The sequence below is a fragment of the Heptranchias perlo genome, chromosome 18 (genome assembly GCF_035084215.1).
Source record: "Heptranchias perlo isolate sHepPer1 chromosome 18, sHepPer1.hap1, whole genome shotgun sequence".
Taxonomy (NCBI): Eukaryota; Metazoa; Chordata; class Chondrichthyes; order Hexanchiformes; family Hexanchidae; genus Heptranchias; species Heptranchias perlo.
Window position 1 is genome coordinate 7445762 of NC_090342.1, and position 22803 is coordinate 7468564.

Genomic DNA, 22803 nt, shown 5'->3' on the forward strand with positions numbered 1-22803 from the left:
AGCTTTTGGTCACCTCTCCTAATATCTCCTTATGTGGCTCAGTGCCAAATTTTGTTTGATAATCACTCCTGTGAAGCGCCTTGGTACGTTTTACTACATTAAAGGTGCTATATAAATACAAGTTGACAATTTGCTTTCTCAATGGCCGCCTCGCACTGCTTGCAGACCTTTGATGATTTATTCACTGTGGCCCCCAGATCCCGCTCCTGCTCCATAACTTTTATTGCACATGTCTACATCGCGCACAGAAACTTGGAGTTTCCCACACCCATGCTGCCTTTATCCACATTTAATGACCCTATCCAGTATCTGTTGTAAACTTTCCAAATGCTTATAGGGACTTATAGGGAGAGGTTGGATAGACTGAGACTTTTTTCCCTGGAGAGTAGGAGGTTTAGGGGTGATCTTATAGAAGTCTATAAAATAATGAGGGGCATAGATAAGGTAGATAGTCAAAATCTTTTCCCAAAGGTAGGGGAGTCTATAACGAGGGGGCTTAGATTTAAGGTGAGAGGGGAGAGATACAAAAGGGTCCAGAGGGGCAGTTTTTTCACTCAAAGGGTGGTGAGCGTCTGGAACGAGCTGCCAGAGGCAGTAGCAGAGGCGGGTACAATTTTGTCTTTTAAAAAGCATTTGGACAGTTACATGGGTAAGATGGATATAGAGGGATATGGGCCAAGTGCAGGCAATTGGGACTAGCTTAGTGGTATAAACTGGGCGACATGGACATGTTGGGCCAAAGGGCCTGTTTCCATGTTGTAAACTTCTATGATTCTATGATTCAAGGAGATTTGTTCGAATATACTGGCTGGATAATGTTCAAAAGAGGTCATGAAAGGTGCTGTATAAATGCAAGTTCTTTCTTTTTAGATCTTCACTGCTCAGAGCAGCAGGAAAATTTAATGCTTCATTCTGCGATTCAGAATGACAGTTTTTGTCCTGGTCGTGTGCTAAGATCTTGATGTTTAATTCTCAGGGGGGAGTTGCTTCTGAAAATGGACAGGCCTCTGGAGGCCAAGGATGCCTACATAAGGGCCCTGGAACTGGACAGGACCAATGCTGATCTCTGGTACAATTTGGCGATTGTTTACATTGAGCTCAAAGACCCATCCGAAGCCTTGAACCATTTCAACCAGGCTCTGGAAATCAGTTCTAAGCACAAGCTGGCACTGTTTAACTCGGGTCTACTAATGCAAGAATCAGGTAAATCGGCAGGTCAGCCTTTGTTTAACCAGCCTTTGTTTAACCAGCCTTTGTTTAACCAGCCTTTGTTTAACCAGCCTTTGTTTAACCAGCCTTTGTTTAACCAGCCTTTGTTTAACCAGCCTTTGTTTAACGCAGGCTGTATGCAGAATGCAAAACCTGTGTTATAGGTTTATGGCTAATTTCAACCTTTGAGCTTTTGAGATTTATGAGCTGCTATTTGTAAAGTTTGAGTACTCAGGATGAATGTTTGTTTTCCAATTATTAATAATTAATTCCACGGTTGTCATCTCTAAAGGAGTGAAAATTGCACAGATCTAGACAAACATAAGCTGAATCAAACATTTTGAGCACGCATTGCAGCAACTTTAGCCCAAAGATGTAAAAACTGACTGTAGCACACATTAAAAAGCTGGCAAGTTTATTTGTAAATACTGAACAACTCCCCTTTTTGCCTTGCTGTAAATCTCAATTGGGGGTTCTTTTTAAGCACTTCAGATAAAGTTTAAAAAAAAATTAAGGTAGTGAAAGAGTAAAAGGTGCCTTGTGAATTTTTGGACTATCTTTAGAAGTTGTAAACATTCAGATTAATTTTAACTTCACCCCCAAGTCTTCGTGTTGAGTATCCAAAATTCTTCTGTTTGATGGCAGAGAAGAATTTATGTGATTAGATGCTCAATTTCCTTAACTGGATGGCACAATGAGCCAGTCTTAGATAGGCAAAGGGTGACCCAATAGAGGTGTTTAAGATTATGAAGAGGTTTGATAGGGTAGACATGGAAAAGATGTTTCCACTTGTGGGGAGTCCAAAATTAGGGGTCATAAATATAAGATAGTCACTAATAAATCCAATAGGGAATTCAGGAGCAACTTCTTTACATAGAGAGTGGTTAGAACTCGCTATCACCTGGAGTAGTTGAGGCAAATAGCATAGATACATTTAAGGGGCTGCTCGATAAACACATGAGGGAGAAAGGAATAGAAGGATATGTTGATAGGGTTAGATGAAGAGGGATGGGAGGAGGCTCGTGTGGAGCATAAACACCGAACAGACCAGTTGGTCCGAATGGCCTGTTTCTGTGCTGTACATTGTATGTAATCCCATAGACTGACATGCACTCAATGCAACTCTGGTTCAACAAATGATGATTTCGTCTTTGTCATGGATGCAATCAGGTGCTTCTGACAGGAATTTAGTTCAGTTAACAAGATAATTGAAGGGTGGAAAATTAATAGAACTAAAAAAAAGTACTGAATTATTTGCTTGATGTTTTTGGCTCTTCTGTGTGTTAATAGGTGAAGCCAGGCTAAGGCCCGAGGCTAAGAAGCGATTTTTGAGTTACGTGGAAATGGAGCCCAAGGATGCAAACGGATACTTCAACCTGGGCATGCTTGCCATGGACGGAGAGCAGAACGCTGAAGCTGAGTCCTGGATGAAGAAGTCCATCCAGGTGCAACCAGGCTTCCGCAGCGCCCTGTTTAACCTGGCCCTTTTATATTCTCAGACTGGGAGGGAGTTGGAAGCTCTTCCAGTTCTGGCGGATTTGCTGCGCCATCACCCTGATCACATCAAAGGCCTCATCCTGAAAGGAGACATTCTGATGAACCAAAGGAAGGACATCAAAGGGGCCAAGCGGTGCTTTGAGAGGATTCTGGAGATCGACCCCTCCAACATTCAGGGGAAGCACAACCTGTGCGTGGTGTACTTTGAAGAGAGGGACCTGGCGAGGGCTGAGGCTTGCCTGGCTGAGACCTTGGCCTTGGCGCCAGAGGAGGAGTACATCCACCGTCATCTGAGCATCGTGCGCAGCAAGATAGCTGCTCGGGGCAGCGGTGGGCCGTTGGAGCATTCAGCTGCCATCGCTCCGCCGAACTCAGCGGGGGAAGAAACTTCAATCGAAAATTTGAAGGGGCGCGACAGTGAACGGAGCAAAGCTTCTGAAGCCGCAGAAGATTACGCAGAGTTTCCCAGCAACTCTAAACAATCAGCGCAGTCCCAAAATAGTCTGAACAAACGGACAAAGAAAAAGTCCAATAAAGAGATCAAAGAGATTGAAAAGAAAAGAGCTGCAGCCTTAAAGCGGCTAGAAGAGATTGAACGTATTTTGAACGTTGAATAGAAAAAATAAATTGCGAAAACTCAAGGATGTGTACAAGCATTGTCCTTTTAGATGGACTATATTATTGTGGCAACAATGGTTTACAGTTCCCTGCCATGCAGGGAACGTTATTTTATGCAAAGTAACTTAAATAGGAATCACAATTAATACCAACAAGAACCAATGGTTTTTCTGAACGCAAATTTAAACACTAATTTAACAAAACGCAAAGGCTCCTACCTCCAGTCACCTTCATAAACTAGAAGCAATAGCCTTCATGCAGAAACAAGCAGTGTGCAGAACTTGGAAAGAGTAGCTTCTATTAGAAATGTTGCATTGCATTTCAGGGCTGTAACACAATCCAAGGGTTTGGATGTTCAGAGTGCTGAGGTAAACTTAAGCAAACCGAAAGTTACTGGGTGGTCCAGTAGATGAAAAGATTTCCAGGTTCTTTTTCCCCCACCCTGTGGTTCAATGAGTCGATGAATCGCAACATGTGGGACTTACAGATCAGGAAGTTCCCAAGTTATGAGAAGTTAGCTGATTTCACTTAGGGCAGCGGTGAGGCACAACAATTGGTCTTGGAGTCTCTGGGCTGAGGAATAGGAAAAAAATCTGCCGGGGGTGGGGGCAGGTCCCCCTTTCTGGATCACTGTTTGGTGGCCCTGCTTTAAACTGCATGTGGATGACAGGGTGGAGGCTTGGCTGAAAATTCTTCTCCCCTAAGGTCTAATAGCCGGACAGCACTCGGTGACCAGGCTCACACTTCAGGAAAGGTGACATGAATGAGATGCTAATGAACTGCACCTCTGACACGCCCTCAGAAAAGAAATGGGGGGGGAAAATGTTGGGAAGGAGAACAAGCTTTCTGAGGGTTGGGTCTGGTGTCCCACTCATCCAGAATGACGGGCCAAAAGTTGTCTCTCTCTCTCTCTCTCTCTCTCTCTGCTGGCTGTGCAGCCTATAAATAGAATGAGTTTAGGCTGTATTCTGCTATGGTGAGAACTAATTAACAATCTCGGCCAGCGACCACAGGAATGGGTTCTGTCATAGAAACTTTACACTGCAGCAAGGGGTAATCTTTTCAGGCTGTAGTTAAGGGACACTTCTTCTACAGTACCGATCGTGAGTTTCACACCCGCCAATCTGGGAATCTTTGATTATTTAAAAGATAAAGTTCCCCAGGACTCAAATCTCTTACCTTGAGCACAAAAAGGAGAACTATTTGAATTCTGAAATTGTTTTACGGCCTGTAGCACACTTCCACAACCTCTTATTTATATATGTAGCTGAATGTTACGTTCACTGCCTTCACATGTTTGGCCAGTGCTTAGTTTTCCCTTTCTGTGCAGAAGTCTCTGTTAATATACAATGTGGCAGTAAAAGAATCTTTGCTATAATTATATTTAAAAAAAACCACTCCTGACATTGTTATGTAGCAGCAGAAGATTTTAACAGAATGTGCATTGCTGTGATTTTCCATGTTGAACATATATTAGCATTTAGTCTTCTATAATGAGTCAAATCATGCACTGATATATTAAAAAAAAATCAAATATATCTACATTCATTTATATTCAAATTAGCATTGGGTGAAACTTTATTTTTGAGTGTTTTCCATGTTTGTGTTAAGTTGCTGTGCTGTAATCACAAACTAATTCTCATCATATTAAGGAAGCAATTTTGACACCCTGATTGTTCCCTCCGACTTGTAGCCACAGCAATCGCATATAATGCGGTAAAGTCAAAATTCTGCTGATGAAGTTACACTGCAAACTCATTCTGAGTTATTCACAGTTTCGTCATTTCAGTTCATAGGGAATTGACCAAGTTTTTGGTCGATAGAATCACTAACTAGAAATGTGCCCTTTTAATCGAGGCTAGTAAACATTGACTACTATAATGTCTTGATCTGCGTGCTTAGTTGAGACTAACAAATGGTATAATCTCTCACTTAAATGGATGACTTTCTGTCTTTGCCTGAATGCAAATAAAGTTTGAATTTCGGAGAATTGTGACTTTGGGCCAGTCTGTGTTAAAGGATTTACAGTGCAGGAGGGGATGCCATTTGGCTCATCGTGTCTGTGCTGTCTCTTTGCTACAGCAATCCAAAATTAGTCCCGCTGCCCTGCTCTCTTCTCTGTATCTTTGATAGAGAATCGCTGTTTTTGCAACAGTAGAAAGATTGACAGGGGAAGTCAAAAATTGTGGTTGCTGATGGAGGAAGAGGACAGAAGCAGGTGAGCCTGGATGTTGACTGCCAAGGATTTTTTTTTATTCATTCATGGGATGTGGACGTTGCTGGCAAGACTATCATTTATTGCCCATCCCTAATTGCCCTTGAGAAGGTGGTGGTGAGCCGCCGCCTTGAACCGCTGCAGTCCGTGTGGTGAAGGTTCTCCCACAGTGCTGTTAGGTAGGGAGTTCCAGGATTTTGACCCAGCGACGATGAAGGAACGGCGATATATTTCCAAGTCGGGATGGTGTGTGACTTGGAGGGGAACGTGCAGGTGGTGCTGTTCCCATGCGCCTGCTGCCCTTGTCCTTCTAGGTGGCAGAGGTCGCAGGTTTGGGAGGTGCTGTCGAAGAAGCCTAGTCAAGTTGCTGCAGTGCACGTGGTAGATGGTAGACACTGCAGCCACGGTGCGCTGGTGGTGAAGGGAGTGAATGTTTAGGGTGGTGGATGGGGTGCCAATCAAGCGAGCTGCTTTGTCCTGGATGGTGTCGAGCTTCTTGAGTGTTGGAGCTGCACTCATCCAGCCAAGTGGAGAGTATTCCATCACACTCCTGACTTGTGCCTTGTAGATGGTGGAAAGGCTTTGGGGAGTCAGGAGGTGAGTCACTCGCCGCAGAATACCCTGCCTCTGACCTGCTCTTGTAGCCACAGTATTTATATGGCTGGTCCAGTTAAATTTGTGGTCAATGGTGACCCCTAGGATGTTGATGGTGGGGGATTCGACGATTGTAATGCCGTTGAATGTCAAGGGGAGGTGGTTAGACTCTCTCTTATTGGAGATGGTCATTGCCTGGCACTTGTCTGGCGCGAATGTTACTTGCCACTTATGAGCCCAAGCCTGGATGTTGTCCAGGTCTTGCTGCATGCGGGCACGGACTGCTTCATTATTTGAGAGGTTGTGAATGGAACTGAACACTATGCAATCATCAGCGAACATCCCCATTTCTGACCTTATGATGGAGGAAAGGTCATTGATGAAGCAGCTGAAGATGGTTGGGCCAAGGATACTGCCCTGAGGAACTCCTGCAGCAATGTCCTGGGGCTGAGATGATTGGCCTCCAACAACCATTACCATCTTCCTTTGTGCTCTGTATGACTCCAGCCACTGGAAAGTTTTCCTCCTGATTCCCATTGACTTCAATTTTGCGAGGGCTCCTTTGGTGCCACACTCAGTCAAAAACTGTCACTCTCACCTCACCTCTGGAATTCAGCTCTTTTGTCCATGTTTGGACCAAGGCTGTAATAAGGTCTGGAGCCAAGTGGTCCTGGTGGAACCCAAACTGAGCATCGGTGAGCAGGTTATTGGTGAGTAAGTGCCGCTTGATTGCACTGTCGACGACACCTTCCATCACTTTGCTGATGATTGAGAGTAGACTTACGGGGCGGTAGTTGGCTGGATTGGATTTTTCCTGCTTTTTGTGGACAGGATATACCCGGGCAATTTTCCACATTGTCAGGTAGATATATATAAATATAATAGTGTATAATCCCTGTGTGCTGAGCTGTTTTTTTTTAAAAACGATTGCCAAAATGTGCTCTGCTCACGGCAAATTCTCTTAATAAACCGACTCACCAGTCACTTGATAAGCTGACTCGTTATACAATGACTCAGCGGAGTCTTGTTATAAACTGAATCAGCAGAGTCCGTGAGATTGTCTAGTGTAAGATGGAGACAAATGGTGCGACATTAAGTTTGTTAGACTTGCACATTATGCTGTATGTGATTGGTTAGAATTAAAAGAGGTATGACAGGATAAGTCCCTTTTGAAACTGACACAGAATTTGTGACTTAAAGCTTCTAAGTTTTTGATAACCACTGTGACCAGTACAGAATTCAGCTTCAAACAGATTGTAGAATTTAACCTGGCTCTGTACTCACTTAAAAACTGTTCATCTCCAACATCTTCCAATTCTGATGCTGCCTGACCTGCTGAGTGTTTTCCAGCATTTTCTGTTTTATTTCAAATTTCCAGCATCCGCAGTATTTTGCTTTTGTTTGGTTCAGAATTCCATTTTGTAATTAAAAGATATTTTTGCCGTATCTGCTGATACAGGCAAAATCTGTGGAATATCAACAACTCAGCTTGAATCTCCAAGGCTGCACCGATTTACATCGTAGTTCTAATTTTCTAAACCTCACTGGAGGACTTGAGCACGTAATCTAGGCTAATACTTCAGTGCAGTACTGAGGGAGTGCTGCACTGTCGGAGGTGCTGTCTTTCGGATGAGATGTTAAACCGAGGCCCCTTCAGCCCTCTCGGGTGGATGTCAACGATCCCATGGCACTATCGGAAGAAGAACAGGGGAGCTTTCTGGCCAATATTTACCCTTCAACCAGCACGCCAAAACACATTGCCTGGTCATTCATCTTTATTGCCGTTTGTGGGATCTTGCTGTGCGCAGATTGGCTGCTGTGTTTTCCTACATCACAACGGTGAGTCCACTTCAAAAGTAGTTAATTGGCTGCAAAGCATTTTGGGATGTCCGGAGGATGTGAAAGCCGCTATACAAATGCAAGTTCTTTTCCTACTGGAATTTTTAAGAGACGGTCACCACCTATCACCTGAAAGGTAGAATTACATTTCTCTTTCCATAGTTTGCAGTCATCAAATTCAGTAAAGCACCATTGCTCGTATTACAGGCCCAAAAATCCTTCAAATTCTGCCTATGTCTCACACTCAAGCCACCGTACTCACTGCTGATGTTAAAGAAAGAGCTTGCATTTATATAGTATCTTTCACATTCTCAGGACATCCCAAAGTGCTTTACAGAAAATGGATTACTTTTGAAATGCAGTCTGTTGTTACATAAAAAAACAAACATGCAGCCAATTTACACATTGCAAGGTCCCACAAATAATAATGAAATAATGGACAACTAATGTGGGTTTTTTTTTGGTATTGGTTGAGGGATAAACATCTGCCAGGACACTGCTTTGCTTCAAATAGTGTCATAGGATCTTTGACATCCACTGGAGAGGGCAGGTTGGGGGGGGGGGTGGTCTTAGTTTAACATCTCATCTGCAAAGCAGCACCTGCGCCAATGCAACCCTCTCTCAGCACTGCACTAAAGTGTCAGCCTAGATTATGTGCTTAGGTGGGGCTGGAGCCCATGAACTTCTGACTTAGAGGCGAATGCTTTGCTACTGAGCCAAAGCTTGCACCTGTGTCACAGCTGCAAGGCTGGAGGCATATTTAATATCCCTGCCAACGTTCAACTTAGCTACTAGAGTAACTGATAAATCATTCTCACTGCTGCAAGGAAGTATGCAAAGCACTCGGGGTGAATTGATCCTAGTTACTGCTGTGTGAGATTCCATCTTCATTACTTTACACTGGTTACAAATTGCAAGAACCTGAGGCAACCTTACCTTTATTGTTGCAATTTAATGGCTTGTTTTATGTTTCCTGCGGGAGCAACATTTCCTTTCTATATGACTGAAAAATCCCTCCAATAACTCTCCAAACATAGAAAATAGGAGCAAGAGTAGGCCATTCGGCCCTTCAGGCCTGCTCCCCCATTCAAAATGATCATGGCTAATCATCTAACTCAGTACCCTGTTTCCGCTTTTTCCCCATATCCTTGATCCCTTTAGCATTAAGAAATATATCTGTCGTCTTCTTGAATACATCTAATGACTTGGCCTCCACTGCCTTCTGTGGTAGAGAATTCCACAGGTTCACCACCCTCTGAGTGAAGAAATTTCTCCTCATCTTGGTTCTAAATGGCATACCCCGTATCCTGAGACTGTGACCCCTGGTTCTGGACTCCCCAGCCATCGGGAGCATCCTCCCTGCATCTAGTCTGTCTAGTCCTGTTAGAATGTTACATGTTTTGATGAGATCACCTCTCATTCTTCTAAACTCTAGTGAATATAGGCCGAGTCGACCCAATCTCTCCTCATACGTCAGTCCTGCCATCCCAGGAATCAGTCTGGAAACCTTTGTTGCACTCCCTCCATGGCAAGGACATCCTTTCTCAGATAAGGAGACCAAAACTGCACACAATAATCCAGATGTGATCTCACCAAGGCTCTGTATAATTGCAGTAAGACATCCCTGCTCCTGTGCTCAAATCCTCTTGCAATGAAGGCCAACATACCATTCGCCTTCCGAACTGCTTGCTGCACCTGAATGCTCGCTTTCAGCGACTGGTGTACAAGGACACCCAGGTCTTGTTGCACCTCCCCTTTTCCCAATCTATTACCATTCGGATAATAATCTGCCTTTCTGTTTTTACAACCAAAGTGGATAACCTCACATTTATCCACGTCATACTGTATCTGCCATGTTCTTGTCCACTCACCCAACTTGTCTAAATCACATTGGAGCCTCTTTGCATCCTCCTCACAGCTCACAGTCACCCCAGCTTTGTGTCGTCTGCAAACTTGGAAATGTTACATTTAGTTCCCTCATGCAAATCATTGATATATATTGTGAATAGCTGGGGCCCAAGCACTGATCCCTGCGGTACCCCACTAGTCACTGCCTGCCACCTGGAAAAAGACCCATTTATTCCTACTCTCAGTTTCCTGTCTGTCAATTTAGTGTACAAAATTATGAGGGGCATAGATAGGATGGATACTAAGGAGCTTTTTCCCTTCGTTGAGGGTTCTATAACAAGGGGGCATAGATTCAAGGTAAAAGGCGGGAGGTTTAGAGGGGATTTGAGAAAGAACTTTTTCACCCAGAGGGTGGTTGGAGTCTGGAACTCACTGCCTGAGAGGGTTGTGGAGGCAGGAACCCTCACAACATTCAAGAAGCATTTGGATGAGCACTTGAAATGCCATAGCATACAAGGCTACGGACCAAATGCTGGAATATGGGATTAGATTAGACTGGGCTTGATGGCCGGCGCGGACACGATGGGCCGAAGGGCCTCTATCCGTGCTCTATGACTCTATGACTCTCTAACCAATTCTCAATCCATGCCAGTATATTCCCCCCAATCCTATGTGCTTTAATTTTACACACTAATCTCTTGTGTGGGACTTTATCAAAAGCCTTCTGAAAATCCAAGTACACCACATCCACTGGTTCTCCCCTATCTGTTCTACTAGTTACATCCTTAAAAAAAACTTCAGTAGATTTGTTAAGCATGATTTCCCTTTCGTAAACCCATGCTGATTTTGTCCAATCCTGTTAATGCCTTCCAAGTGTTCTGTTATCACATCCTTTATAATAGACTCTAGCATTTTCCCCACTACTGATGTTAGGCTAACTGGTCTGTAATTCCCTGTTTTTTTCTCTCCCTTTTTTAAATAGTGGGGTTACATTTGCCACCCTCCAATCTGTAGGAACTGTTCCAGAGTCTATAGAATTTTGGAAGATGATCACCAATGCATCCACTATTTTCAGGGCCACTTCCTTTAGTACTCTGGGATGTAGACCCTAGCACTTTTTTTTTACTAATACTGGTTTCCTTCAGTTCCTCCATTTCACTGGACCCTTGGTTCCCTAACATTTCTGGGAGGTTATTTGTGTCTTCCTTTGTGAAGACAAAAGCAAAATATGTGTTTAATTGTTCTGCCATTTCTTTGTTCCCCATTATGATTGCCCCCATTTCTGACTGTAGGGGACCTACATTTGTCTTCACTAATCTTTTTCTCTTGACATATTTATAGAAGCTTTTACAGTCAGTTTTTATGTTCCCTGCTAGTTTACTTTCATACTCTATTTTCCCCCTCTTGATCAATCTCTTTGTTCTCCTTTGCTGAATTGTAAACTGCTCCCAATCCCCAGGCTTGCCGCTTTTTCTGGCAATTTTATATGTCTCCTCTTTGGATCTAATACTAACCCTAATTTCTTTTGTAAGCCACGGTTGAGCCACCTTTCCTGTTTTATTTTTGCGCCAGACAGGAATGAATAATTGTTGTAATTCCTGCACACGTTCTTTAAATATTAGCCATTGCCTATCTACCATCATCCCTTTTAGTAAAGTTCCCCAATCTATCATAGCCAACTCGTACCTCATACTTTCGTAATTTCCTTTATTTAGATTCAGGACCCTAGTTTTGGATTCAACTACTTCACTCTCCATCTTAATGAGGAATTCTATCATGTTATGGTTGCTCTTCACTAAGGGACCCCGCACAACAAGATTATTAATTAATCCTTTCTCATTGCACAATACCCAATCTAGGATCGCCTGTTCTCTAGTTGGTTCCTCAACGTATTGGTCTGGAAAACCATCACGTACACACTCCAGGAATTCCTCCCCCACAGTATTATTGCTAATTTGATTTGACCAATCTATATGTAGATTAAAGTCAGCCATGATTATAGTTGTAACCTTCTTGCATACATCACTAATTTCCTGTTTAATGCCCTCCCCTACATCTCCACTACGGTTTGAGGGCCTATAGACAACCGCCACCAATGTTTTCTGCCCCTTGGTGTTTCTTAGCTCCACCCATTCGGATTCCACATTGTGATTTTCCGAACCAATATCCTTCCTCACTATTGCATTGATTTCCCCCTTTACTAACAATGCTACCCCACCTCCTTTTCCCCCTTTGCCTGTCCTTCCTAAATATTGAATACCCCTGGATGTTCAGTTCCCATCCTTGGTCACCTTGCAGCCATGTCTCCGTAATCGCAACGATATCATAACCGTTAATATCTATCTGCGCTATTAATTCATCTACCTTATTGTGAATGCTCCAAGCATTAAGACACAATGCCTTTAGACTTGTTTTTTTAAGATTGCTAGTCATCTTAGTTTTATTTTGCACTATGGCCCTATTTGTTTCTTGCCCTTGTTTTCTCTGCCTTCCACTATTGCTTCTTCCCTTTCTGTCTTTTGTTTCTATCCTTGTTTCCCCTTCCTCTGTCTCCCTGCTCAGGTTCCCATCCCCCTGCCATTCTAGTTTAAACCTTCCCCCAACAGCACTAGCAAACACCCTCGCGAGGACATCGGTCCTGGTCCTGCTCGGGTGTAACCCATCCCACTTGTACAGGTCCCACCTTCCCCGGAACCGGTTCCAATGTCCCAGGAATCTAAATCCCTCCCTCCTACACCATACCTGCAGCCATGCATTCATCTGGTCTATTCTTCAGTTCCTATGCTGACTAGCACGTGGCACTGGTAGTAATCCTGAGATCACTACCTTTTGAGGTCCTGCTAAATGTGAACACTGCTTTAAAAAAGCTCGAGTTAGCCCTCCCGGACTGGTTTCGATTGCCTGAGGTGGGGTCGGAGAGGAATTTTCCAGAATATTTTTTCCCTTATCGGCCCTGGGTCTTTTCTCGTTATTTCTTTGCCTCTCCCAGGAGATTACATGTCTGGGGTGTGAGGGGCTGGGGGAGGGAAGAAGTGTTTAGCCATGATGATCTGGCCGTCATGGTTTGGGGCAGGCTTGATGGACCAGCTGGTCTTCTCCTGCCCGTCAATTTTTTTTTTATTCGTTCATGGGATGTGGGCGTCGCTGGCAAGGCCAGCATTTATTGCTCATCCTTAATTGCCCTTGAGAAGGTGGTGGTGAGCCGCCTTCTTGAACCGCTGCAGTCCGTGTGGTGAAGGTTCTCCCACAGTGCTGTTAGGAAGGGAGTTCCAGGATTTTGACCCAGCGACAATTTCAGACGTTCCTATTGGTTAGTTGGATGCCTCCTGCAAGGACAGGTATAGAATTCTGTTCTCAGCCCAATTTAGTGGTGGAATATCTTGTTGAAATTAGGAATGTTAAGTTTGACTTGAGATAATTATCATTCACCAGATTTTGCCTTACTCTTACTAAGATCCTGCCCACCCTCTATAAAGTGTATGTCAGAAAGGATGAAAATTTCAGATTTCGTGTCTTTGTTTTGAGGCCTGATATTTTACCCTCGCACTCCACATATTCAGGTATTTGTTTGAACTGAGAGGTTGAATCCGTAAGGTTCTGAACGAAAAATAGTTTGATCTGTATACGAACAAGTCTACTTTGGTGGGTAAGTGCGCTCTGTGCTGTGGCTGCAATAATGTAGATCATGGAGGTTCCTTGACCATAATAGAATTATACAGCACAGAAGGAGGCAATCTGACCCATTGTGCCTATGCCGGCTCTTTGAAAGAGCTATCTTCTCCCTTGCTCTTTTCCCATATTCCTGCAAATTTTTCCCCTTCAAGTATTTATCCAATTCCCTTTTAAAAGTTACTATTGAATCTACTTCCACCGCCCTTTCAGGCAGCGCATTCCAGACCATCATAACTCGCAGCGTTAAAAAAAGAATCTCATCTCCCCTCTCGTTCTTTTGCCAATTACCTTAAACCTGTGTCTGACCCTTCTGCCACTGGAAACAGTTTTTCCTGATTTACTCTATAAATAAAGTAGCAGTTTGGATGCTACGGTTGGCTGGGAAGAGGGGTAAAGAGTAAGCCAGGTTTCCCACTCCTTGTGACTCCAGGCATGGACAAGATCAGGCTCCACTGCTATCTCTGGTCAAATAGTCTACTGTGGCCATGGTTCACCTCCTCTGAAGAAGGGTCACTCAGGTGAGGTACTGGATGCCTGTCTTCACCTATGGAATCATATCCCAGAATAAGTCACTAGTTTAGGGAGAAAATTGGATTTAAAACAAAAAAAAGCTTCCCCGCCACTCTCTTTTCCCCCCCCACCCCACCACTGCCGACGCACTGGAAGTAACGGTTGATAAAAAGCGGGGACTAGTGTTCCTGAACCAATTAATCACAGGCTAAGATCATACAAGTGTTTGTCTGCTGCTAACTTTGAAAATCAGTGGGAACCCTAGATAGTACAATAGCCTGCTTATATTAAAGCATGTATTGGGTTAAATCGATCAAACTGTCTAATAGACTGAAATTTAATCCGCTCAATAAATTATTTTAAACTGCAAGTCATGTAACTGTTAACAGATCACAGTCAATTGTCACCAATAAAAATAATCGTATTTCATCCTCGCTTTTGTTTAAGCACTTTCGGAAACTCCTGTGGCGGTGTATTTTCTGCTTAGTTCATCAGAAGTTTTGGCATTCTTCTGTATTGACTATGAGGCTGGTTAGGTGGGCAACATTCTCCTTTCTCTTCCCTGGCCCCCTTCCCAGCTAGGGCAATCTTGGTTTGGTCAAGTACCAGTTTCCCCTCCTGCTAATGCGTAGCTAAATTCTGCTGTGGTTGTTAAAGTGGCATGTGTGCTTTTTCTTTTTTTTTTTAACGCTGTTAGATTTTGGATGCTGTTGAGAAATTACAGTGCGAGAAAACTGACCTGGAAAGTTTGACAGCATAGGGGGGAACACCCTGCAAAAGACAATTTGGTCAGAACTATTCATCCCTTATAGATATCCAGAGACAACAGTATTTGGCTCATTTTATTTAATTTTCAAAGTTCCAACTTGCTCAGCACGGCAATTTCTTTTCAGTGTCTTCGCCATTCCGACCTGGCCCCATCTACCTTCTTTTAGAAGGTGCGGTTATCCTTCCTGGTCTCGTTGGCACACTTATTCAGGTCAGCTGTGGCTCAGTGGGTAACACTCTCCTCTCAAACTCAGGAGGTCGTGGGTTCAAGTCCCACTCCAGAGACTTGAGCACAAAATCTAGGCTGACACTCCCAGTGCAGTACTGAGGGAGTGCTGCACTGTTGGAGATGCCAACTTTCATTTGACACGTTAAACTGAGACCCTCTAAGGTGGACGTAAAAGATCCCGCGGCACTATTTTGAAGAAGAGCAGGGGAGTTCTCCCCAGTGTCCTGGTCAGTATTTATCCCTCAACCAACATCGCTAAAACAGATGATCTGGTCATTATCACGTTGCTCTTTGTGGGAGCTTGCTGAGCGCAAATCAGCTGCCGCGTTTCCTAATTACAACAGCGTAGTGACTACACTTCAAAAGTACTTCATTGGCTGTAAAGGACTTTGGGATGTCCTGAGGTCGTGAAAGGCGCTATATAACTTTACTCGAGAGAGTGGTTAGAATGTGGCACTCACTATCACAAGGGGTAGTTGAGGTGATTAGCATAGATTCATTTAAGGGGAAGCTAGATAAACACGAGGGAGAAAGGAATGGAAGGATATGCTGAGAGGGTGAGATGAAGTAAGGCAGGAGGAGGCTCGTGTGGAGCCTTTTGTATAAAGTGCTTTGGGACCTTTTGAAATTTTCAATTGAATAACCTCAACTGCTTTTTGCTTTTTAACGTATCAAATGAAAGTCGGCATCTCAGACAGTGCAGCACTCCCTCAGTACTGCACTGGGAGTGTCAGCCAAGATTTTGTGCTCAAGTCTCTGGAGTGGGACTTGAAGTCATGACCTCCTGAGTTTGAGATGAAAGTGTTTTTGGGGGGAGAGAATTCCTGATTTCCACTACCTTTTGTGTGAAGAAGTGCTTCCTATCATATAAAATATACAACATGGAAAGAGGCCATTCAGTCCTTCCAGTTCATGGTGGTGTTCATCCTCCACATGAGTAGTAGTCCTAATCCCATGTGCCCGCTTTCTTTCAACAACCTATCTCACCTATTGACATGGTCTCTGCTTCAATCACTAACAGTGCATTCCACAGGCTCACAACCCTCTGTGTAAAACGGTTTCTCCTGCTCTCTGTCCTAAATCTCTTACATCTTTATATCCATGTCCTCTCATTCTAGACCCCTCAACCACTCAAAACAGTCAATTTCTATGTACCCTATTCCACTCTTTCAGCATTTTAATTCGGGGTCTATCAAATCACCCCGAAATCCCTTCTGTTCTAATGATAATAGCCCCAACTGAGGAACACTGTATGTGTCAACACCAAGAGCAACTTGTATTTATATTGTGTCTTTAATGTAGAAAAATGTCTCAAGGCACTTCACAGAGGTGTGAAGAAAAATAATGAGTATTATATAATTGAAATGTAAGTACAAGGTATATGCCATTCTCTTGTAATGTGCGGCAAATTAAAACCTAATGTCATTCAGTTCAAATCACAGTGCAGTAATACTTAAGTAAAACAAAGCCCATTTTATGCAACCTGTCCTCATAATTTAGCCATGCAAAATAATGAAATCAATTATCAGAAATATATGAATTATAATAACCTAATAAGCAGATGGAAGATCTAAGATGATCTTGTCTTTATTAAAAATGCCTCAACTTTAAAATTCTCATCCTAGTTTTCAAATCCCTCCATGGCCTCGCCCCTCCCACTCTCAGTAACCTCCTCCAGCCCTACAACCCTCTGAGATCTCTGCGCTCCTCCAATTCTTGACTCTTGAGCGTTGACAATTTTCTTTGATCCACCATTGGCGGCCGTGCCTTCAGCTGCCTGGGCCCTAAGCTCTGGAATTCCCTCGTTAAACCTCTCTGCCTCCCTCTCCTCCTTTGAGATGCTCCTTAAAGTCTACCTCTTTGACCAAGCATTTGGTCACCTGTCCTAATATCTCCTTATGTGGCTCGGTGTCGAATTTTGTTTGATAATCATTCCTGTGAAGCGCCTTTGGACGTTTTACTATGTTAAAGGCGCTATATAAATGCAAGTTGTTGTTGTTTATTAAGGAAATAACATCTCAAGACGACTGTGGGAAGTTCTACAACACACTGTACCTAGACTTTCAAAAATACCTAAGTTCTGCACAAAAGGCTACTGTTTAAATAAGTAAGACTTTCATTTCTAGAGCATCTTTTACCACCTCAGGGCATCCCAAAGCGCTTTACAGCCAATGAAGACTTTTTAAAAGTATAGTCACTGTTGTAATGTAGGGAAACGCAGCAGTCAATTTGCGCACAGCAAGCTCCCACAAACAGCAATGTGATAATGACCAGATAATCTCTTTTAGTGTTGTTGATTAAAGGATAAACATTGGTCAGGACACCAGGGAGAACTCCCCTGCTCTTCTTTGAAATAGTTGCTGTTGTTATTTGACACAGCCAAGCCACACAAACAGCAGTAAATCAGGTGAACGATTAATCTATTTTTGGCAGTGTTGGTTAAGAGACCACAACACCAGGAGAATCTGTTGCTTTTCAAATTATGCCACGAAATCTTTAGCATGCACCTGAACAGGCAGACAGTTTATCATTTCAGATTCTCATTACTGCTCTGAAGTGTCAGCCTAGATTCATGGAATCATAGAATCTTGCAGCACAGAAGGAGACCATTTGGCCCATCATGCCTGTGCTGGCTCTTTGAAAGAGCTATCCAATTCATCCCACTCCCCTGCTCCTTCCTGCAATTTTCTCCCCTTCAAGTATTTATCCAACTCCCTTTTGAAAGTTACTATTGGACCTGCTTCCACCGCCCTTTCAGGCAGCGCATTCCAGATCATCACAACTCGCTGCATTAAGAAAAAAATTCTCCTCATCTCACATCTGGCTCTTTTGCCATTTACCTTAAATTGTATAAAGGTCACCTTGAACCCAGAACCTTCTGACTCAGTCGGGTCGTGCGCTACCGACTGAGCCAAACTGACACAGTTTAAAGCAAAGTTTGACGGTAACAAAATATATGACCTTGAATGGAAAGTCCTTTAAACCAAAAAAAGAAACCCCGGAAGGTTCTGTATAAGAAGAGATGTTTGGAAATATACCGAAGGATATAATGCACTCAGGCTTCTGATGATGTTTGTAAATTACTTTGAGCTTCGTTCTCACGCTCTATAAGATCCTCCCAATCCCTTGGTAGTGTTGACAGGCTAGATGTGCAATTCCAAGATATCTGTCATTCTCTGTCAACAGGATCACAAGTCTCAGCTACACTCTAAAAGTATTTTCATTGGAGCCGTTAAATGAATGGGTGCAGTCTTGGGGTTGGTTCACCTCAAGCTTCTTAGATTCAGAAGAATTGTATTTAAATAACTTCAGCAGCAGAATTCTCTGTCTTTAATGTTCCCCTTTATGACCTGCCACATCACAGTACAGCATCACTGCTATTTTTTCCTTTGGTTAAAAAATTAGGGTGCGACTAGGCTGGAAGGGTTCCTGTTAAATTATTTCCTGCAATTGTACTTTGGGTTAAAAAAAAAACTCCATTATTTTGACCAAAACTTAATGGACTTTAAAAACAGGAAGGAACTCAGACTCATTGTTAAAGGTTATTTGACCATTAGTCAGCACCGTGACACATAGAAGCTCTATTTTGTTATAGCCTCTACGATGGAAAAGCTTATGTCACTCCCGTTCCCACTTATGTGTTAACCTTGGCTCAGTCGTAGCCCTCTCGCCTCTGAGTCAGGAGATTGTGTGTCTCAGCCCCAATCCAGGAGTTGACTATGTAATCGAGGCCGTCACTTCAGTATGACACTTGTCAGAGATGCTGCCGTTCAAAAGAATCACTAAGCCCCGATTATTAACCTGACCCGCCCGCCGGGAACAGGGTGGCTCGTGTCCGACAACCCTTTTGCACCCACCTGATTTTACCCTCCTCCGCGCCTGACCCGAACTTGCTCCGTGCCCGCCGAGGAGGTTAGGTTCAAATCGGGGCCTCTCAACCCAAGGACGTGCTCAGGTGGATGTAAAGTATCCCGTGGCAGTCTGTGCTGCTGGTAAGGTGCCTCATCCCATTGGCTGCACATTTCAGGTGGTGTGCCAATGGTTTCCAGAGATGCCTGGCCAGTGGGCAACTCTCCCTCGAAAAATCTACCCCATCAAGTATAACCACTTGGGTGAGATACAGGAAGAAAGTTGGTGCCTGTTAGAGTTGGTACCTTGAGTAGAGTGGGGGACTGCTACTGAACTACGACTGCGAACGTGGCTACTGGAAGTTGAGGCCATTGTAGGGCTTTATCCTCAATTAAACTTTTAAGGGGCAAATCTTTTATTCGAGAGTCACACTTTTTTGTTGATTTTTTAATTTGAATATGTGCATCATGCACCTCATTAGGAACACAGGTTGATGAGAAAAGTCCATCTTTCCAAGGTCCATCTAGTTGACCTTCTACCATCCTGGTAGTCACGTGATACAACGATAATGGAGTCGTTGACTAATCATAGCAATCAATCTCCATCAATTAGTCTACAACAGACCCAGACATCACATGAGGAAAACCCCCAATGGTGGAGAGCTTTGGGAATCATAGACCCAAAGTCACCCCTTTCTCCCAAACATGTTACACTCACCCCATGTCATGTCTCAAATTACACATATACTGTATCTCAAAATGCTATTTTCTGAAAGAAATCTCTACGAGCCATTAAAAGCATCTAAGTACTACAATGTCCTTTTCCCCATTTGCATTGAATTCCTTTGGTATGTCATGTCTCATAAGGACAATACTGCCATGCAGTTTACATTATAAGCCTCAAATCACACTAGTTCTTTTCTTCATCCTGGGCTCGTGAACAATCTGATCAAACCAATACTTTTGCATTGCGACTATCATTGAAGGAGCCTGTCTATGTGCTTTGAGCCTGAACTAAGTGTGTTGTTTTATTAATAATCTTCAGGACGTAGATCTGAGATACGCACGGCAACAATGTGAGGTAATAACGAGGCAGGTTAAAACTCTCTGAAACTAGAAAACATCATGGCAAAAGATTTTAATTATTGTTTAGCGGATGCAGACTCGGGCTATAATTCCAGCCATCTTAGGGATTTGTCATCACTGGCATGCAGAGTTGCGTAGGCCTCCAAATAGTTTAGTTAGTGGATATGATTCAAAGACGTGGGACATGGTTTGTATTTGTCCGCAAGGACTTTTGCAGTTGTCACGAAGACCGCATAGCGAAGATTTGAGGTGCACTGTCCCTGTCCAGTTTGAAGACAGTTGAGAAGCTCCCAACTACAACTTGGCCAGTTGAACCCTGGCTGACAGTCTAGAGTCAGAGGTGATATGGTGATTTATAGGAGCATCTGACGCCCACTCTTCATGCCAGCGAGTTGGTAAGAAAAAGTCAGAGGAATCAGGGAAGCTTGACCATATTGGGTGCCTCGAAGTGAGCCTTGCTGTTGGTGGATAGAACAAAGCAGAGTGAATTGGCAGCATGATTTTGTCAAGGAGTCTTTTCGCCAATTTTGCTGCTGCATCTGAACGAAGAAGGTGTGGAGGAGTTGTGACGTAGAGGACCGGTCACGGTGGGAAGGGAGTAGGGCCGCACAAGATGCACAGCAGCATGAAGTTAAGAAACCACCAGCTTAGTGAATGGTAAGCGAGCTCCGAATGGGGACGCAATACTCCGCATGTGCAAAAGATGAAGAGCCACCAATGACTTTTTGGAACAATTTGATCTTAAGTAATGTTTAAATTGTTATTGCAGGCGCCTCTGTGGAAGTTTAGCTGGTTGCTAGCACTTCCTATTTACGTCTGTTATATTGTGTGTCAGTACAGTCTCTGTTTACTCTGTAGTGCAACGAGTGGCTGGCCAATTATAGTGGCTTGTGTACTGCTCGGGGCGGGGGGAGGAGGATTGAGAAAGCTTTACATACATACTCGAATGTGTGCTCTGTGCACTGTTTGCATAGCCTCTTTCATTGCTGCTGTTTGATCTTCTGATCGAAAGACAACGGGCACGATTTTAAATGGGAAAAATGGGTGGGGTGGGGATGATGTGGGGGGGGGGGGGGAGCAGTAAAAATTAAAAAAAATCTAAAACCCGCCCCCAGCCCGCCCACTTCCACTTTTAACGGAGGCGGGATGAGGGGCGGGCGACCAGCCCGCTCTCAGGAGGCGGGTCAGTCAGTAAAAGCTTTCAAGGTGGCTGCGGGCCTCCATTTTTACAAGTTTTTTGTTTTTAAACCCTGGGGGCCGGAATTCCTGGGCCTTCTACTTCATGGCACATGAGAGGAGGCGAGAAGGCCTAAAACTGCAGTTAAGTGCCTTTATAGCACAGCTTGTGGGCTCGGAGGAGCAGGAGTGCTTCCCCTAGGCCCCACAAGCCTCCATGCAACGACCCTACAAATGTGACAGACCGAACCCCTCCATGATCTCTGACCCCCGTGATGACCCCTGACCCCGCACCCCCCCACACCGATGACCCCCCCCCCCCCCCCCCATCTAACACTTACCTTTTCACGTCCTCTCCCTGATGCTCTCCTGTCTGACTGAGACCAGCCTGCCAAGCGGGCTGGCCTGTCGGATGGGAAACGGACACAGAAAAAAAATAAAAGACGTCCTTATGTCAAAATCCTAAGGACTTCCGGGTTTCCCGTCAGGAATTCCAGCCCCCCACCCCCTTCTCAGCTCCCCGATAAAATCATGCCCAAAGAGTCACTTAACTCTCACCGTAGGAACAGAGAACGGCCTTAGAGGAGGCAGTGTAAGATTAAAGACATTTTTGCAGATCCTTGCCTCACAAGATGACGTAAATCGGGTAGCATTTACAATCAGGAAATTATACTCGCTCGGTGGAAGGAACGCATCTGATGGACTGAATGGCCTTTCCCTTGTTGGGCTCTTTCTTACGTCCTCTTGTGTCCTTCAGCTGCGTCATGATACAAAAATGCCCAGTGTATAAAACTGAGAATCAAGCTGCTTCCAGCAAGGTGGCTCAGACCTCAGAGAGCGGACTGAGTGAGTTGCTCTCCTGCACTTAGTTTGGTGACTGGCGGCCGGTCCTGTAAATCAGCAGCGCTGCGGAGTCGCAACTTTCTAGGTGTGTTTTGGCCGGCACGGGTGCACGGCTGCTGCTGTCCCCACCACAGGCCATCCGGCAGGTCTCTGGGTTCAGGAGGCCATCGCTGAATGAAAGGAAGGCTTGCCTTTGTATAGCGCCTTTCACAACCTCAGGATGTCCCAAAGCCGCTTTGCAGCCAATGAAGTACTTTTGAAGTGTAGTCACTGTTTAAAGTAGGAAATGCGGCAGCCAATTTGCGCACAGCATGATCCCACAGCATGATCCCACAAACAGCAATGAGATAATGACCAGATCATCTGTTTTATTGATGTTGGTTGAGGCCAGGACAATGGTGAGAACTCTCCAGTTCTTCTTCTTTGGATAGTAGCCCATGTCCACCTGAGGGAGCAGATGGGGCCTCGGTTTAACGTCTCATCCCTCCCCAATCCCTCGTGGCCAGGTATGTGAACTTTTGCAGGCTTCCATAACTATAGCCACTTACTAACTTAGTCCGCAGGAGGTGTGCTAGCAGCTTGGCATAATAGACAAATTTCAATTTATTTGAAAGATGGCACCTCTGATAGCGCAGCACTCCCTCAGTACTGCACGTTGACTGAAGAACATTTTAAAAGGCCTTGGGTGTTCACCTGCAGAAACAAGTGTTACCTCTGCAGTTCATCATTGCCAATTTCTAAAGTGCTTAATCGTGATTTGACAGTAGCTGAGGGGCAAACAGTTGAGCGAAAGGAATGTGATTCTAAGGAGCTGCCAATTCATCACAATTCATTGTTGTAATGTATTAATA

The 22803-nt window shown here is 44.1% G+C and overlaps 1 protein-coding gene across 3 annotated transcripts in view; it reads left to right on the plus strand.

Moving 5' to 3' along the window:
- Positions 1-5314, plus strand: part of tmtc3 (transmembrane O-mannosyltransferase targeting cadherins 3) — a 58401-nt gene extending 53087 nt beyond the window's left edge. For all 3 annotated transcript variants that reach the window (XM_067999311.1, XM_067999310.1, XM_067999313.1), the window contains 2 exons: positions 977-1203; positions 2500-5314. In XM_067999311.1, coding sequence (XP_067855412.1) covers positions 977-1203; positions 2500-3323 — 1051 coding nt within the window. In that variant the 3' untranslated portion in view covers positions 3324-5314. The remainder of the gene's footprint in view (positions 1-976; positions 1204-2499) is intronic.
- Positions 5315-22803: the final 17489 nt, after the last annotated feature.